At 41.0% G+C, this 19,412-nt stretch overlaps 1 protein-coding gene across 4 annotated transcripts in view; it reads left to right on the top strand.

Annotated features, from left to right (window-relative positions):
- Positions 1–19,412, top strand: part of PDK3 (pyruvate dehydrogenase kinase 3) — a 64,533-nt gene that overhangs the window by 36,628 nt on the left and 8,493 nt on the right. For 2 of the 4 annotated variants that reach the window (XM_071547765.1, XM_071547835.1), the window contains 7 exons: positions 297–368; positions 8,133–8,317; positions 10,386–10,475; positions 12,683–12,760; positions 13,908–13,984; positions 14,983–15,084; positions 15,671–15,781. In XM_071547765.1, coding sequence (XP_071403866.1) covers positions 297–368; positions 8,133–8,317; positions 10,386–10,475; positions 12,683–12,760; positions 13,908–13,984; positions 14,983–15,084; positions 15,671–15,781 — 715 coding nt within the window. Of the gene's footprint in view, positions 1–3; positions 91–296; positions 369–8,132; positions 8,318–10,385; positions 10,476–12,682; positions 12,761–13,907; positions 13,985–14,982; positions 15,085–15,670; positions 15,782–19,412 lie in introns of those variants that run through there. The other 2 variants (XM_071547908.1, XM_071547984.1) reach the window with 2 other exon arrangements.

Raw genomic sequence — 19,412 nt, 5'->3', positions numbered from 1 at the left:
TGAAATAACAGACCTTCTTGTGGAGTGATTTTGCTCCTGTTAACCTCAGCTTGATTTATATCACAATTCTTCTGAATTGCGGACTGTAAGGTTATAACTAACACTTTTTTACTCAATGTAATGTATTGTAGTTGCTTTCTCTCTCTTTATTGCTGCATCCCACTTAATTTTAGCCTTTGCAGAGCTGTGTATTATGCTTCTGTTGTCTTAGTGACCTAGTCTTAAAATTAAAAAAATTCAAAAGTTTTTTAGGTTAAGTATTTTAACTATTTCTTTCTCATTTTTTCTTATTTCAGGTACATGCAGAGTTTCCTTGAGCTTTTAGAGTATGAAAATAAAAGTCCTGAGGATCCTCATGTTCTGGATGAGTGAGTACTTTGTTTTCTTATGACAGTCCATCCAGGTGGTTTTGTACTATAGGGTAACAGTTACCATATTTGTAAGGTGGAATTTGTGTGGCAAAAGCCGAAATTGTAATCTGGAGGAGAATGTAGGAATGTAAGTGTATGTATAATGTACATTAACAGTTTGATTTTTTTTCTTCCCCACTTTGAAATCATTGTGTGTCAGTCATTGTTTTTATCTAAAGGCATTTTTAATGGACTTCAGTTAGTGGTGTTCACCTACCTCCTTGAGTAACATTACTTGGGGAGAAATGAAAGCTTAATCAATTCTCTTTATCAACAAAATTATGTTAAAGTTGCCATTATAATGTTTCCTTGAAATGTGTATGCATGAAACAGAAAAGAATCCCACATGCAGTTTTGTTCAACAGGTGCAACGTGTGCATCAGAGCCTTGAAAACAAAACAAATAAAACACACACACACCCCCAGCACTAAGGTCTGTGGTTACCCTGTACAACAGAGCAGCCAACTTTGTTTCAGGGTATTACTTCTTGCAGGTTTTTTGTTGCATTAATTAGCTTTCTTAGGGTGTCTTGTCTTTTAAACCTGAATTTCTTTTTAAACTCTGAAATCTCACCTGATCAAGCAGCGCTTTTTGCACAAGGTGTGGCCTGTGCTGTGTCTTGCCTTTAGTTAGGTTCAGATACATTGTCTGCAACGTTGCATTAGGTTAAATAAGGGCTTTAGTAAACAGTACATTTCAGATGTTACACTGTTTTGGTTGTAGACCTGTTATCTGAGAACTTTACACTTTATTTTTTGTGTATCAAACAGTACCTGCAGGAGCTGCTCAGGCACACGAGTACCAGGTGACCTGCATGGCAGAGCTGCACGAGGAACCTCAAGGATTATACACTGACTGAGTGAATTGTAGTTCTAGTGAACAAGGGGGAGTAACCATTTTCTCAGTGGGAGTCCTCAGTTCTGTCTTCAGTTCTGGGTACTGCCTGTTAAGAAATTAAAGCAGTCATGGACAGTATTGATGTGAAAGGAGCAGGAAATAGAGATTTGGATAGTTCCACCTCTGAGTAATATTGAAGGCATATATTTAGAATGGCAAAAAAAAAGAGATTGAAGTGGAGGCACTGGAAACTGTGGGCCAAAAAAAAAGTCACTGTGATGAAGGATCATTGGTTGCTCTAACTAAAAAATGGCTAATTTTTGTTAAAGTTGAGACTGGGCACAGGGGGAAAAGTCAAAACTGTAATACTAGTGGGAAACAGACTAAAGGCTGATGAGTAGCTTTCAGTGGTGTAGGTGTGCTACTTCTGTAGTGGATAAAGTAGATGAACTTTTTGCCTGCTTCTAGCTCTTATATTTGGTGATTTTGTACTTGCAGGCTGTGGATACAAAAATTTCTGTTTCTGGCTGGTTTATCAGCAAGATTTCCTTTGGGTGGGATTAAGGTACCCAAACTGAGGTGTCTGTTGTCCTTTGAAGTGGCATAAGCTGTCCTAGGCAAGCCTGCAGGTGTCACACAGATCCATGAATCCTGTGATGTCCTGGATGGGCAGGTGCAGGCAAGTGGTTCTGTACCTCCTGGAACCATCTGAGGTGTTCTGCACTTTGGTAACTGAATTTCAGCTTTTTTTGGACTTGAGCAGATCAAGATAGATCACAATACATACATGTTTACAAAGGTTAATGAGTAGTTCTCTTGGAGATCTATTTTAGAGTATTTTCATGATTATCACATGAATTATCTGACTCTGCCATGTGCATATGGCATTCTTGATATTGTTTCATGGCAACTGGAAGTATTGTTTGCAATGCTGTATATTAGTATGATAGAACAAATATTTCATAATGAACCAAATATTTACTCATTCAGTATAAATGTTTCTTAAAAGCTTTGAAATCTTGCAATTATTGTAGTCTGTGTAATTAAGTACACACAATAAGGATGCTTGGAATTTATTGCTACCTATTGGGGTGAAGTCCAGCTTGGGACTTTGACAGTAAGAGTCATCTTTTATACTGAATTTGGCCTGTGAAGAGGTGAAAAATGTGTTATCTGATTAAAGAGCAGATTTGTTCTTTTTGACAGTATTGGGTAGGCTTCCTAAAGTCAGATTCCTGCTCTTGGCATGTCATCTATTCTAAACTTCCTGAAGGCTGTGCCGTTTAACTGCTTATTGAGCCACAATTAGCAATTTTTAAATGTTCTTTGCAAACTGTGTCTTTCAAAAACACTCTTAACTATGTCCATATTTAGCTTCTAATTACCCACAGATAAATCTGGCAGATTTCTCAGCTCCTGTGTCAGTATTCCATGTTTCTGTTACCCAGCCCTATCCCTACTTACGTGTTATGGGCAGAAAGTATCAGGAACACCAGTAGTTAATGAGCTTCTTTTCAGTAGGGAAAGAACTCATTTCTGAGTTCATTAAAGTTTAGGTAAAGGTTTTCTATTATTTTTTAATTGTGTGTGTACCCTTTAGTACAGAATTGGGACTTTGTGGTAGTGTCTTTAGGGATGCATAAATAGGAGTAGTTCTTTTCTTCAACCAGGTTGATTTGCTTAAGGAAAAACCTGGAAGTTTATAAAGTATGTTCAGTCCTTTGAAACAAAAGCTTTCTTGTCTGGGCAGTATCTGTGTATCTCTGAGTACCTTGTGTATAGTAACCTGTAAAGAGAGGCTGGAGCAGCTTCACCTGCTGGTTGCTCTCAGCTGTTCCTGCAGGGAACACACTGTAGGAAAGTGCATTTTACATATTAGTGCTACATATTATATAGCTTGCATTACAGAAGACACAGCCTTGCATCCTTTGGTCATCAAATGCCCATCCTTGTGAGTCCTGTGTGGTAATCCAATGGCTTTGGCATTCTGTGATGGTCCCCATCTCCTCTTCCTTTGGCTTAGTTGGTGTCACAAGATGTGAGTCTTGCCTGGATGGAGGTATTTCTGTGCCTGTAACGCCCCCGCCGCTTTTGTTTGGAGTTGAATGTGGGGTCCACCTCAAGTGCTCAGAAAACATGAAGACTAGGAGAGCACTTGGTTTTGGAAATTGAAGAGTGCCTCAGTGGTCTTTTTGTCATCTGAGGTGGATTTAGTTTCTGTTAGGGCTGATAAGGGTAACAGTAGCACAGGAGAGAAGGGGAGCTACAATGATCTTTCAGAGAGGTTGGATATCCACAGATGTGCTGTGTCAGTGTTGACAGTAGTTCCTCAAATAATGCTTTCTAAAATGGTGCAATGCCTTTATTAGTTGAACATGAAACTGTACCCTGACTATTTGTGTTCTATCCCTGTTTGTTTAGGGAGTCTGCTCTGGTATTCTCAGAATTTGGGCTCTCTTTCCCAGGAAACCATTTTCTCTATTAGTATTACAGTGTTACAGATGTTACCCATGTACTGGCATGGCTGTCTGGGAAGCCGGGCAGTGAAGTGAATTAAGAAATTAATCCAGTGGAAAAATAGCCCCATTAAGCCCTGTGGTGCCTGAACTGTTTGGGTGTGTGTCGAGCACAGACAGCAGTGCCCACACAGGGAGAGAGAGAGCAGTTACAGGAGTAAGCTCAGAGACAACTGAAGCTGATGTTTTTCTGAGTGGCCCAACTTACCTCTGCTCTTAGTGTATGAACTGGAGGGCAGATGCATGTTCATATGTTACCTTTCTGTTAATGTTGGACAAAGTGCTTTGAAGGGATTTTTTGTCTCACCATCCCTGTGATTGAGGTTCAGAGCTCTTTCAGTTTCAGTCACATTCTGTTGGTCAGCAGAGCATATGGGGATTCACTGCGACATCGCCACATTGCTGTCACTGCCAGTGTGGCACGGGGCAAATGGTGGGTTACTTTTGCATTGTTGGTAGCACAGATACCTTTTTCCAGCTGTAGAGGAGTCAGGTGGAACTTTTTCCACAGTTCTGTCAAACAGTGTGAAAGCAGGAGTGCCAAGATACAGTGTCCACTCGTGAAGGGTGTAAGCTGGCAGAAGTGTTGGAAACTTGCCAAGATGTCAATGTATGTATGGCCAAACTTCGCGAACGCAGATTTGGGCAGGGCTGTCCCCACGTGGGTGTGCCCTTCCAGCCTGCACAGTGCATTTTAGGTGAGGCTCAGCGTGCGCAGAACTGGCCCCACCGTTTAAGTCCTGAGGTTCATCTGCCACGGCCGGGCGAGCTTGGACAGTGACAGGGAAGTCCTCAGGACTAGAACCTACAGCACCCGGCATTTCCCGGGAGGTCTCCCATCCAAGTACTAATCCGGGGCTGACCCTGCTGAGCTTCTGAGATCTGACGGGATCGGATGTCAGGGAGGCATTTAACTGCCCGCAAGATGTCAATATGCAACTGTATAAACACACAGAGGTGGAGGCTGTTTTTCAAAATGTCAGGGGTTTGTAAAACATGCCTTTCACGTGTGCTTTCAAAGAGCACCCACTCCAGCCTCTCCAGCCCGGTTTGTTTGCTGGTTTCCCTTTGTGGCTCCCATGGGAGGGTGTGTGGGGAGTGTCCCGGGGCTGGAGCCGCTGAGTCAGGAGCTGCCGATCTGTCAGAGATAACATGCAGAGGAAATTTTGTAAACAAGTAACTTTCTGCAGCACTGCTGTAAAAGTGGGGATTCAGTAAGCAATTTGAACTAAGTAAATACCAGAGTACATCCGATTAGGGAGGTGACATTTTGTTGCTTTTACATAATGTGAGGTGATACTTCAGTTAGTTTTGCTCTTCAGAGCAGATACATTTCCTACTACAGTAATCTCTGAGTGAACTTTCACCTCTTTCTGGTGATGCTCAGCTGCCAGCTGGCACTGCTTCAAGAAAGAGCAGCCAATCAAAAACCAACAAACCCCCCCCCACTGCATGTCTGTTACATTTTAAAAGGTTTTTACTCATCACTTTCTTGTTTTTCATGTCAGGTAATACTATCCTTAAGAGACACAGCAAAAATTCACTTTGTCTTTATAGTGACTTTCTCGTGCTTCTTTTACTTCACTATGATAAATCAAAATAGAATAATATATTCAGTCATTAGAAAGTTAAATAATAACTGGTGTTGTGACATGCATTAATTGTCTTTGCTTCATTTTGTCTAGACTTCATTTGTTTCACAGCTGCAATAATGCCTTAAATAGTCTTCTGTTAATACAGAAGCCACTGAAACTTACTTGACTAAAAACTTGACTAAAATATCTTCCTATTAATAATTTCTCATTTGTCAAACCAACTATATTATTTATTCATCATGGGTTTTGAAAATAAAATACAGAGAATTGCAAAAAAAAGGTAATTAGTAAATAAAATTTTTGGAGCTGTTCTGGAGTATTCCCAGCTTATCCCATGAACATTTTAAAAATTTGTTGCTATGGTCTCCCATAGAGTACAGTAAAAGCTTTGTGTCTTTCAGGGGTGTGGGGATAGAGGGATTGTAAGGCATGAGTGCTAAGATTAAGGAAGCCTGTTTTGATTTCTGCCCTGACTCTGAAATGTGCCTGTTTGCTTCTTGTGTTGGGTCCTTTAAAGCATCTGCTTGATGGAAACACAGGAGTGAACTCAGTTGTGTTTGAGGATGGAATGGCAGGTTTGCCATATTGCTGCAATAGTGAGGAATACCCTTTTTATTCACTGATTTGCTGACTAAGGTTCAGCTGTGGTTTTGCTGGTCTGTGGCAGATGAATCTCCCAGTCCTTTGCCCTTTGGTGTGCTGTGCATTCAAGTACTTTGGTAGTGGGATATCACTGAGCAATTCACCCTCCTGTCATTTTGTGTATATTGTGGATAGTGGAGGTATTTAAAAACAAACAGCGGAGCAAATAGAGAGTGTTGTCAGTTGTCTTTCAGACCTAAGTGTTGCTTTCGCCTCTGCCCTTGGCCACTGGCCTGTTGCTCGGAAACAGAAGCAGCAGAGTCTGTAACATCAGCTCTCAGTGGTAACAGATCACACAGAATCAAGATTTAATAAACATGGAAAAACATTAAAATATTTTAAGCTGCCCAGTCAGCAAGATTTTTAGTAAAAGAACAGTCATTCTGTACTGTGATAGCATTTAGATTTGGGAATTAGGCAGTTAAAGCTTCCCCTTCTCTAGGCAATAGAATAGTGTTGGAAGGCAACTGAACTGTTTGCTGACATGTAGGCAAAACCTGGTGGTTACACTGAGGAGGATGAAAAACTATTAAAAATGAAACTACATTCCCGTCCAGCTGGAAGTGCAGAGTGGGAGAAATAATTTTCCAAGTGTATCACTTGTTAAGAGTGGTGTGTTGTACTGTCAGATGATTGTCTTGGCTAGTGGTGCTGAAAGGGAAGAAAGTGGTGACTAATGGTCATTCTTACTTTTGGTGGTCTTTGTTCTTTCCCCTGCTCATTTTCAGGGGGGTAGGACTTCCAATGATTTCTGTGATTCTTTTCTTAGCTGGTGTATCTTTTACTTCTGATAAAAATAATTAATAATTTCTTTCCAGTGTTCACTGTAAATCTACTAAGAATGTTTTGCTGGTGATGTTTTTTGAAAAAGGATCTGTGGAATTGCAGATCCAGGCATAGGTGAACGAGTCTGCAGCTGTGCTTTCTTGGGAAAGCTGCATTTCACCTTGTGTACTTTTTTAAACAGCATCACGTAATCATCGTGCTGTTAATTTAATACTAGAGAATGTAGCAGAGTTGAGTAGCACTGATTTACCATGTGTCAGCTTTAGAAAGCTGTTAATAACTGATATTCAAGTATATGTGCGTTTGGATGAGGGGAAAAATTAAGGATGAGCACTTTGAATATCACAGGTGTCGAGCTGCCCTGGCAGGAGAAGGAAAAATTCCCCAGGCTGTTTCAAAGAGTATTTGTTAAAAGCACCGGGCAGTTAAATGCCTCCCTGACATCCGATCCCGTCAGATCTCGGAAGCTCAGCAGGGTCAGCCCCGGATTAGTACTTGGATGGGAGACCTCCTGGGAAATGCCGGGTGCTGTAGGTTCTAGTCCTGAGGACTTCACTGGCACTGTCCAAGCTCGCTCGGCCGCGGCAGATGAACCTCAGGACTTAAACGGTGGGGCCAGTTCTGCGCACGCTGAGCCTCACCTGAAATCCACTGCGCAGGCTGGAAGGGCCCACCCACGTGGGGACAGCTCTTCCCAAATCTGCGTTCGCGAAGTTTGGCCATACAGACATTTGTTAAAAGCAGTGGAAGTGTTACCCTGAAAGTTGCCGAGCCGGTCGGAGCTCGGTTGTGTCCACGCTGCCATCCAGCGGTGTGAGAGGAAACTGAGCAGGAGTCACACAGGCAGTCCGGAGATTCACTTCCCAGAAGGGTGCCAGGTGAAGGAAGTGCATTCCGAGTTCGCTGCACGGTTGAGGGATTGGGAAGAAGAAACTGATTTTCCTCAGGTTGTTTTTCCTGAGTTCCCTTTCCAATCTCCCAGCTATGTTAGAAGTTGCAGGGAATGACAAGTACCATAGTGAATATAGTTGCAGTAAAAGAGAATCTTTTGCTGTCCCATTAATGATAAGAGAGAATTAATTTAAAGGGATGTTTGTGTGGGAGGAATAATTTGAGACCCTAAATGCTTCACAGATCTTGTGAGTGAGTAGTTGCCCAAATGCTTCTCTTTAAATAGGCTTGTTTAGGTACTGCTGTATTTTTGTTTTTCCCTCTGATAATTGTTTTGTTGACTGGGAAGGATAGTAAACAGATAAAATGGTTATGCTGTGGTTGAGTTAAAGAAATAAAAGAGGTTGAGTTTAACTGTACTTTTAACAATCTGTTTCTAATTTTCTTTTCTCTAGCTTTTTAGATGTTTTAATTAAAGTCAGGAACAGACACAATGATGTGGTTCCAACCATGGCGCAAGGGGTGATTGAATACAAGGAAAAATATGGCTTTGATCCATTTGTTAGCAGTAACATCCAGTATTTTCTAGATAGATTCTACACCAACCGCATCTCTTTCCGTATGCTAATTAACCAACACAGTAAGTAATGGCTTTCCTCTTATTTAGTTATTGCTTGTAAACCTGAAGCTATAGCTTTGTTTTGGTTTTTTCCTTACTCATGACTACTTCTTAATATTCTGTGTGAATTATGGTAAAATATGTACTGGCAACTGGTTGATTTGGTACTTTGGAGTGATCAGGAATGAACCCAAACCACACTTTTAGAATTGTCAGTCTGTGTCAGCGTGACTGTTGCTCTTGAGTCTTGTTGGCAGAGGTGGCTTGTGTGTGTACGTGGAGTATTTGAGATAGTAGTAGAGTGGCTGTATCTTTCTGCTCACAAAGCTTTGAACATAGTTTGTAGAGCTGATATTTATTTCCTAGTGAAGTGCAAGGATGCCATAAATTTTGAATGGGTTATACAACATATGTATTTTTATTGCTGTTTGTTTCTAGCAAGTTATCTAGAATTTTCTTGCCTTCTAAAGAGGTTGAGGATTTCTGATTTAAGTTTTAAATTATGTTCCTTGTCATCCCTTCCTATTTCCTATTCATGGATAAGTGCTGGAATTAGTCATCCTTTGTCATTACGTTCTGTTTCATTTGTTGTTACTAATAAACTTTTATATTCATATTACAGAGTGAAAGGAGTTACTTGCACAGCTCTTGTTAACCAGTGTGTGCAACCGTGCAGAAAGTGATCTGTGTAAAGTTAAGGACAGTCTTGTGATCTTTTAGTGTGTCTTGTGCCTTTTAGCTCTAGAGCTTTGTTCTCTGCTCAGTATTCTGCTTCTATGAGCTCTTAGCAATTCTTGTAGGCTACAGATAATGTGGACACCGGAGTGTTTAGTGTAAGGTGTTTGACTGCAAGTTGTGTCTTTCCAGTAACCTTTTATGTGACTAACAAATGCCTTGCTGTGTGTGCACAGGGAACTTGAATGTAGCAAAGCATACAAATGAGATAAATGTGCAGCCTTTTATTTACTTGTACCTGGGCAGACATAAAGTTAAAAGAGTCTCATAGAAGAGTTCTAGCAATAGAGTAAAAATACTGTCCTAACAGCCCTAATTCTTGGGCTGAGTGCTAGCATGATTTGCACTATTTCTAAAATGTGACACTCACTTCATTGAACTGGACCAGCTTTTCCTGTGTACCCTCTTATTTAACTGGTTGAAGCTTAAACCCACTAGTTGTAGATGCTTGAAGTTTAGTTAACCTTGTATAATGTCTCTGTGTTAACAGTGTTAGTGATGTGTCCAGAATAGGAAATCTTAATCTTGAAGCACTGAAGGAAAAGGCAGTTGGAAATCAGAAGACAAGTCTTGCTGTAGTTGGCACTTGTTTCCTTCCCTGTTACTGGCAGGCTGTTCCTTACGTGTGTTCTGCTGTGGGCAGTGGGTGAGCTCACCATGGCCAGGACAGGAAAAGCTTTCAGGGCTAATCTCTTGCTCACCTCATGCTGTACCTGCTTCCTGTCAGAGCTCACTAACTTGCTAAAATAGCAGAAAATCACTCCTGAAATAAAGTGTAAAACCTTCCTCTTTCTTTGAGAGATAAACTCTCAGAGAAGGGTCTAGTGAGGGCCAGACCCTCGTGCAAAGAGGGAGTGGGGATCATGTTGCTGAGAGCCAGGGAGAAAGTCGAGTGAGTGACACCTCTGTGACCTCTGTGAGACCTCTGTGTGAAATTACAGCTTAGGTGAGTGTAAAAGGCTTTTAATAACGTCTTATCCTCAGTCCCTGTTACTGTAATATTTTCATTGTTGTGAGTGCTTCTGTTCTGACATGATGGTATGAATGAAGTGTTTTACATTTTAATTTTTTCTAATTTTTGTTGGTCTGCTTTGAAATGTAGGTTTTCACCTTAACTCTCCATCACTAGTTGTGTTTTAACTAATCTTAGCTATAAAAACTAAAAAAAAAAAGGTGCAGGGAAGAGAAGGAGTTAGGTAAGGAGTTGTCTTAAACAAGAGTTCTGGCAGTTTGCTGGAGTACCTTTCTACAAAATGATGCACTCCCCAGTAAGTCTCAGATGCCATCAAATTTAAACTTTTGTGGCTGCCTCAAGTGTAAGAGACAATTTATTGCCGTTGCTTTTTTCTTTTAGCACTTCTTTTTGGTGGAGATATTAATCCTGCTCATCCCAAGCATATTGGAAGTATTGACCCTAATTGTAACGTGGCAGAGGTGGTTCAAGGTAAGATGAAGTTCACATTTTTGTTGACTGAACCCCACCCCCCCCAATTTAGAATATTCAGAAATATGTTACTAAGATATGAGACTTAAGGTGATTTAAATTCATTTAACAAAACAAACTAAAAAAAAAAGAAGAAATGGAAGTTCTGAAGTTGCTCACAGTAAAGCCAGAGGCTTATTGAGACTTTGTAATGTTTTGATTATTGAGAACAGAGGAACTCTTGGTATGTTAATGAACTAAGAAAACAACTTGATTTTAATAGCTTTAATTTGTCCTTTAAAGTATCAGTATGTAAGTGTTTTGTTAAACTTAAGGTGTTTTTCTGAAATAGAAGCAGGTTCTCACGTAGTGCTTTTGTATCTGATGCTGGTACTACAGAAAAGTGAGAGTGATTTCCAGTTTGTTCAGCCAGATATTTCAGTAGAGTGTCCTTGGGTGCACAGATGCTCCAGTGAAACTCCCCCTCACTCTGTGCCTCTGATCATCTGTTCTCTCTTACATGAAAGACTGAGGTGTTATACCTGAGTGTGTTCTGGCACAGTCTCATTGGACATCCTGTTTGCCTCGTGTTGAGTGTTCCTATGCTCAGGAGTGTTAGTAAGCAGGCATGAGGCAGTGCTGGCTGCCTCCAGAGTTCTTATGCAAGGTTCATGCAGGTTTTGCTGTTGGGGAGGGTTCCATGCTCTGTCTTTTGCTGCTGTTTGTGCTGTTTGGGAAGAATGAGTTTCTCCCCTTCACTTTCTCTCAGCCTTTGGTGAAGTGAGAAAGAAACCTTTCATATGTCAGACTTTGACCTGCATGATAGCTCACTTTTCTAGCCTTCCCCCCAGCCTTCCCCCCAGCCTTCCCCCCAGCCTTCCCCCCAGCCTTCCCCCCAGCCTTCCCCCCAGCCTTCCCCCCAGCCTTCCCCCCAGCCTTCCCCCCAGCCTTCCCCCCAGCCTTCCCCCCAGCCTTCCCCCCAGCCTTTCTTTTGATTGACCTTACTCCACTTTGGCCTCAGTATTGTGTGTATTAGTCATGTTGTTTATTTAGATTTTCCTTCTAATAGCAGTATTTGTATCACTTTTGATTACCAAATTCATAGCTGCTGCCCTGGCCAGAGGAGTGCACAGTGTCAGCAGGTGCTAAGTCCAGTTTTCAAACAAGTAGCTAAAATGTGTCTTACCCAGCACTAACAAAACAAGGGCCCCTGTCAGGGTCCTTCTGAAGGGCTGCACAGCCCTCTGGGCTATTGGCCACTCCTCCCAGCCTTGTGTCATCAGCAGCCTGTGAGGAGGCATCTGCCCCTTCATCCAAGTCATTGATGGGTTAAGTTAAATGATACTGGGACCAGAATTACAGAGTCCTAGAATCCTAAAGGTTGGAAGGACCTTCAGGATCATCCCCTCCAGCCATCAACTCAGCATTACCAGTGGAATCCCCTAAATCACTAAACCATCACCCAGCACCACATCCAGATGTCTCTCAAACACCTCCAGGGGATGGTGGTCCCACCACCTCCCTGGGCCACCTGTTCCAATGTCTGACCACCCCAACAGTGCATTTTTATTGTTTTCTAATGCCAAATCACCTGGCTCAGTTTAAGGCCATTTCCTCTGATCCTCTCACTGCAGGCCTTGGGGGACACTACGAAGTAGTAAATAGTGACTTAAACTTTCTTGCTGTATTTCAGCCATACATAACCCTGAATAGGACTATGGGGGGTATCTTCAGGGGGATTCTTTTGGTTCAGCAAGAAAGAATGAAGAATCGTAAAGATCCCAGCTTTTCCCCCCAAAAGACCTTGAAAATAAAGTATTATAAACGGTATTGTGTTTGAAAAACTGTATTTGTGGTTGCAGTGTCATCCTTTTCTATTTGAGATGGAAAGAACAAACATTAAATTGTGATCAGGAAATAACAAATAAGTAGATTTTCTGGCCAGCCTGAGATCATACCCTTCTGCTTTTCAAGCCCTGAACAGAGATGAAGAATAGCTTGTCTGCAGGACTGTGCTTTTGTTTGTACAGGTGAAACAGATTTTGCCCTTTCTTGACAAATGGACTATGAGCCTGCAGAGAAAAAGGGGTTAGATTGGATACCAGCTTCATGCTTGTAAACTAGTTCCCAAAATGAGTGTTCTGCTTGTAGTCTCACAGAGAGGATGAACATTGCTGGTCATTTCTAGAAGATTTTGATAAATGAGTGTTTGTTCTGTTGCTTCATAGATGCCTATGAAACAGCCAAGATGTTGTGTGAACAGTACTACACAGTGGCTCCTGATCTGGAAGTTGAAGAATTCAATGGTAATTGTGAAACTAATTTAAATGAATGCATTTCTAGTATCTGTGATTTCTAGTTTTGTTAATTAACTGGAAGTTACAATTTGAACTCTGCAGTCCTGTATGCAGACACTTTTAATTTGTCTGCTTGGGCACCTGAGTTGTAGTTTATCATCACAATATGCACTTCTTCATGCTGAATGCAGAGTTTGATCTGCTGAATTCACTATCCCTTTAAAGAAAACAGAATGGTCAAGAATCCTCAGAGCTGGGAAGGAAATGAGTCTGCCTTCTAACTAATCTTCCATGAAACTGGTTTCATTCTGAAGTATCCTTATAAAGTGATGAATTCCACTGGCATTCCCTGCACCAGTGGTGAGCAGCTCCGTGTAAGGTGGCAAAATTAGAAATGTTTTCAAGTAGTCTGTTTAAACAATTTATAAATGGCAGAGGAACTGGACTTCACCAACAAGCTTATGAAGTTTATAGTGAAGACATTTTATTACACAAAGCACACAGTTTATATAGGGTTAGGACTACAGCTTATTGGCTAAAAGAGTTAACACACCACCACGCCAGATACTTCAATTGGTTAAAGCCTCTCTCACAAGTCCCATGTTTATATTATTTCATCCAGGCTGTTTTCGTGCCCCTGCAGAGTCCTGTGAATTCCTACTATGTGAATTCTTGGGGAGTAACCTCCTCCCTCTCAGCCAGCAGCAGCTGAGCTCCTTGCTGCCTCTGGCTGATAGCTGAGTCTCACAGGGCTTTCTATAGATCTGAATTGCTCACTTTTGATTTTACTGTAACAACAGTCTGTGCTTTAAGGGCTCTCATAAACCTCTGACATGAAGGTCTGCTTCAAATTGATTATAAAGATGAGAATTGGGTGATATGAAACTTGACAAGACAGGCCTTGTCAGTGCATTGAGTACTTTTTGATGATCATTTCTACTGACAAAAGGCAGCTCATTTTTTAAGCTAAAAAAATTAATTTTCTTCAGTGATCCTCTCCCAAATTTTGGACATCTGCCAGACATAAGACTAAGATGTTTCCAAACTTCAGCAGAGGAATTGCATGTTATTTCTGTGAAGAGCAGTGCTACAAAATACTCTTTGGGGGAAAAAAAGTAAATTTACATTTTTGTTTCTTTTTTTTTTGTTTTTTTAGCTAAAGCTCCAAACAAGCCTATTCAAGTGGTCTATGTACCTTCTCATTTGTTTCATATGTTATTTGAATTATTCAAGGTAGGTCGTGCTTGTTAACATTTGGAAGGGTTTGTGAACTGTCGAAATGGAGATTCCTTTCAGTTAAAGCTCTTAAATGTTATTTTTAGTTTTCCTTTCTTAACCTTATTCTTAAGTTTCAAACACTCTTCACTTGTTTAGAAGCCAGACTCCTATACCCTTGTGTAGTGAAAAAAATGTCTGTTTTCCCATTTCTCTTTTTGTGCCTTTGAAGCTGATAACTTAAAGCACTCGTGATAGTCTGGTTTTGCAGTGAAAAAATATTCATGAACTTGCAATTTTCATGAGCTTGCTTTGTTATTGCATATTTGAGGACTGGCTGGGATCAGTGTCCTTACTGTGAAAACATCCCACATGCCTTTGAATAGTGCAAATGACATGCTTTATTTTGGTTGTATTTGTGTTTTCTGAATAATTGGAACTTGTGAGAGCTGTTCTGTGGTTTGAAAGAGGGTGGCAGGTCTGTAGGTGGTGCAGTTGAACACTAAATACTGAGGGAGAAATATGCATTTGGTCAGAAACTTTTTTGAAATATTGGGGTTTTTGGGGTTGATTTCTGACATTTGTCAAGTGTGTTCATTTAATTCTTCCCCTATTTTGCCATTTGTAACAACAGTTCAGGGCAGAACAGGTGAGAATTTGTAAACTACATGTATGTGTGTTCTGGTACAAGTCATGAAACAAGGAGAAACCAGTAAGTTGTAGCTGTACGGAATCTGTGAGGGACTGGCAGTGGAAACTTAAAATAGGTGATGAAGAATCCTTTGGATATAATTACTTGATTTAACACAGAACAAAACAATGTTGCTTTCTGTTCTCTGATGTATCAAATAGATAAAAGTTATGTAAAATGAGTTGTAATGTAAAAACTTAATTGGGCGATTCATTGACTTCTTGAATTTGTGTTAAATAAAGCCCTTTCTGTCCTGTATACAGTTGTAGGACACATTACCTGCTAAAGTTGGAATCAAAGAGCCTGTTTTTTCTTTTCTCTTCAGAATTCAATGAGAGCTACAGTGGAATGGCATGAAGGTAAGAAAGAAGCCTATCCATCGATCAAAACCTTAGTCACTTTGGGGAAAGAAGATCTGTCTATTAAGGTAAATGACTAAAAATAATATGCAGTTTACAAACCTGCTGGTTTTAGAGTAGTGTGGTTTGTAATTCAAAAAGGCAAGTTAGTTACTGTACCACTTGCTTCACATCCATTAGAACAGCATGTTTTTAGTTGGGAAGGACCTACAGGGACCATCTAGTCCAACAGCCTGACCACTTCTGGGCTGACCAGAAGTTAAAGCATGTTATTAAGGGCATTGTTCCAATACCTCTTGGTGACTGACAGGCTTGAGGCATCTGCCACCTCTCCAGGAAGCTGTTCCAGTGTTTCACCACTCTCCTGGTAAAGAAATGCTTCCTAATCTCTGGTCTAAACCTCTCCTGACGATGCAGCTTTCAGTTGTTCCCACACATCCTGTCACTGGGTCCCAGGGAGGTGAAATCAGCACCCTCCCTCTCCACTTCCCCTCCTCAGGAAGCTGTAGAGAGTAACAAGGTCGCCCCCGGCCTCCTTTGCCCCAGAATCCCTGGATGCTTCTCTAATAAAGTAATTTAGATAATGCTGCATGAGGTTTTGTGGCTTTTTTTCCAGAACATAATGTTTAAAACTCTTAAATTTTCCTTCCTTAGATAAGTGACCAAGGTGGAGGTGTTCCTCTCAGAAAAATAGACAGATTGTTTAACTACATGTACTCAACAGCACCCAGGCCTAGTCTGGAGCCCTCGAGAGCTGTGCCTTTGGTAAGCAATTGCAGTATGTATTTAAATGTCCCTTTGCACTGCTTTGGTTTTATATTTCCCTTCACTGCAATCAGGTTTTCCATTGAAGAACTTGTTTATCATTAACAAGTCTGTGCAGGTAAAACAAGAGAAAATGGGTTTTGTTACCATTTGGTCTGTGGGATAGAAAATTTCTTTTCTTTGTCTTGAGATTGCATTCTTGGCAACAAGTATGTCAGAGTATTTTCACAGGTTAATGGGAAGGTGGATAACCTAATGAGCTTCTCTTTGGTGTGCAGATTACTGTTTATCTGTTTCCTGTGATAAATGCATTGAAAAGGTCAGAATTACAGCACTTGGGAAATACCTCCTGGCAATGCACAAGCTTATATTGAAACTTGAAAATAATTTGTATGCAAGTTATGGACTGTAAAAACACATTTTAAAAAATATTTCCAAACCTGCATGTGATGTGAACACTTTTGCCATATTTCTGTTAGTTGGAAGTATCTCTTGTGATAATTCCCTTCTGAGACGTGTCAGGGACAGATTTCAAACAAAAAAAAATCTCCCTGTAGTTTTTTCTAGGCAGGGAATTATTTCACTGTTGGATGTGTAGATTATTTTAGCAAGTATTATTTTAAAAAATTATTATTAAAATTAACATACTATTTCGAAATTGCTTTATTAAATTGCAAATTAAATATTGGATCATTGTGATAAAAATTAGATAGCTACTGTTCAGTTTGGCTTTCAGTAAGTGGGTTAATACAGATTCTGTGTTCTTGCCTTTTCTCAGCTTTGTCCTCTGTTCCCTCTGGTGCAATCTTGTATCTTTAAGCACGTTGAGAAGTTGTTTCTTTGAGGAATTTCCTTTCACTGCTTAGGAGCATTCTCATCTAGCACGTTCTAAAGTTTGGGGTTTATTTCCTGCTGTGCTTGAAGTGCCTTCAGGCAGGTAACAATCTGTGGCACAGAGTATGGAACCATGGAATCATTGGGCTTGGAAAAGACTTCCCAAAGTTGAGTCCAACCTTGGACCAAACACCACCATGTGAGTTAAACCACAGCACTAAGTGCCATGTCCAGTTGTTTTCTGAACACTTCCAAGGATGGTGATTCCACCACTTTCCTGGTCAGCCAGTTCCAATGCCTGACAACCCTTTCCACGAAGAAATTCTTCCTGATGCAACTTAAGGGTGTTTCCTCTTGTCCTGTCCATGTGACTATTTTGGATATAATTAGCAGTAAACTGAGGGTAAAATCAGTTCAGAGGTACTCAGAGATAATAAATTTCCTTTTAGATTATGAGCAAAAAGTCCTTAAGGTAGTGTCTTTGCCCACAGTTTGTACCATTGTGGCACGTGAACGTATTGCAGTTTTCAGCAGCGTTTGCCACTGTGGTAGGTGTGAAACCCAGTTCTGTTTCTGCACTGACTTGGCACTAATCCTTCACAGTTCCTGTCTCTACAACATACCTGAGTAATGTTTCAGACTTTTGCTTTTTCATAGGTAATCTTCTTGAATGTGGTGAGTGATGGGGAACAGGCCTTAATTCAAATAAAAGCTTTTTTTCTTTGTCACAAATGGTAGAATCTCTCCTGATGCATAATCTGCCTTTGTTCTCTCTCACTTCTGATCAGCAATTTACTGTATCAGCCTACAAGGATTTCCTGGAACTTGTTCTCACGATAAACTTATATCTTGATTACCAGTTGTGTTCGCTATTAAATTGTCTCTTCCTTTGTAGCTCTTGATTGTAAAATGTGTTCATTTTGAGGATTGATACTATTCTTTTTTTTCTTTTTTTTTTCAATGCATCTTTTAGCAGTGCATTCCTGTGTTTATTTCTCACCTTCAAGACTGCTTACTCTGATTCTGTGCCATTTACACTTGGTATTCCGCTACTGTGTCCCATTTTCAGGCCTTGTTTTCCTTTCCAGTCTGTATGTCACTGTAGTCAGACCTACAGAGGATCCCTCTCTCTTGTGAACATGCAGCCTTTGCCCTTGTCGCAGGTTTGGCCCAGCTGTTGCCAACCCTGGACTGGCCCCCCTTCCCCCTCCCAGAACCTTCCCAGCAAAGGAAAGGGAAAAAAACAAACAGAAAAGACACGCACTCTAAAGAAACTGAACTGAATAAAAAGAACAAATTATATTTACTAACATTTACAAACCACACTGTATACACAACACATAGGATCCCACCCCCAGGGGAGAGGGGAAGGGAGAAAAGGGGATTGATTAGCCGGAAAATAGGGAAGACACCAACCCAACCTAAAGAAACTGAATCAAAACAAACTCAATTAAAAACCTCAAGGAAGGGGAACAAGAATGAAACAATTCACCCAGGACAGGAGAAACACCAGGGACCAGAGGGACCAGACTTCAACCACCTCCCTCCAGCTCCTCAGCCCAGGAAGGGAAGACCACCACAAAAACCACACCCCACCCTGCTACGTGGAAGACAGTGTGGAATACTTGTAACTTCCTTAGATACAATGGTTACTGAGGAAGCCATGAGTCAAATCATTACAGCTCTCTGAGTGTGACCCATGTCTGTACACAACTGAATGTGAGAAGAGTTGTTAAGCTCTGTTATTTATGTGTGTGCAGAAAGAAGGAACTCACAAACTCTGAGTCTGTGGCATATCTTTCCATTAGGATGAACAAGGCTTAGCAGTGAAGTTTGGCATGTTATGGCCCACATCCAGTTATAAAAACAATGATGCTATACTTTGTGTGTCAGTATAGAAACAAAAATCCTTCAGCAGTAAAGTTCCAGTCCTTTCAAAGAGGTAAATCCTCTTTGAAGTCCATCCAGAAGGAGTTTATCTATTGCTTACTGCTAAAGACCAAATCATTTAAGAGTCACGGTGCTCCGGAAGGTCAGTAGGTCTGTGCTTGTGTCACTCTTGACTTGGGCAATATTCTAAACTGATGTGAAATGCAGTGTAAAGAGATGTAATTTCCTGTTCTAACACTCTTTCCCCTTGTTACATGATCCCCTGCCTAGATATGAAACATTCATGGACTTGGGCAGTGGGAGAGAGGTATCTTTCTGTTGATTGGGGAAAATTCTCTCTCACTGTCATTGCAAATGCTGTTTAAAAACTGCTGAGAAACCTTGTTGCCATGGCAGCACTCAGATCCTGGCAGGTCTCCTGTTCGTCTGTAGTGCTGAACATACAGAGCACACCTTAGAAACACATGGTCGTGGTTAATGATGGTGGGTTTTATTAGAGAATTTGTAGCTGCTCTCTTTGACAGCATTTGTTTATAATGTGTGCTGGTTTAAAGGCAAACCAGCAGGGGAAATGAACTCACCACCAGAGAGAGATATAAGTCAGACCTAAAATTTAATAATAATATTACACTAAAAACACTGACACAAAAGGGAAATTGCTTTCAACTCACAAAAACCCAGCAGTATAGCCCAGTGTCCTGGGGCACAAACCCAAGGGGGTTTGTTTGCCCTTGTGCTGAGACCCCTGTGGCTCCCCCAAGTCCAGAGCAAAAGGAAATGAAAAAACCTGTTGGTGCAGGCGAGGGCTGTGGGTCTGGGCAAGAGTGGTGATCTCCTCCTGTCGAGGTCCTGCTGCTCCTCTGGATCCGACGAGAAGTTACCAAAGTCTTCTTACCCACCACTTATG

The sequence above is a fragment of the Pithys albifrons genome, chromosome 1, assembly GCF_047495875.1.
Source record: "Pithys albifrons albifrons isolate INPA30051 chromosome 1, PitAlb_v1, whole genome shotgun sequence".
NCBI classification, from domain to species: Eukaryota; Metazoa; Chordata; class Aves; order Passeriformes; family Thamnophilidae; genus Pithys; species Pithys albifrons.
Note: the sequence above shows the minus strand (reverse complement) of the source record. Positions and strands in the feature narration are given on the sequence as shown.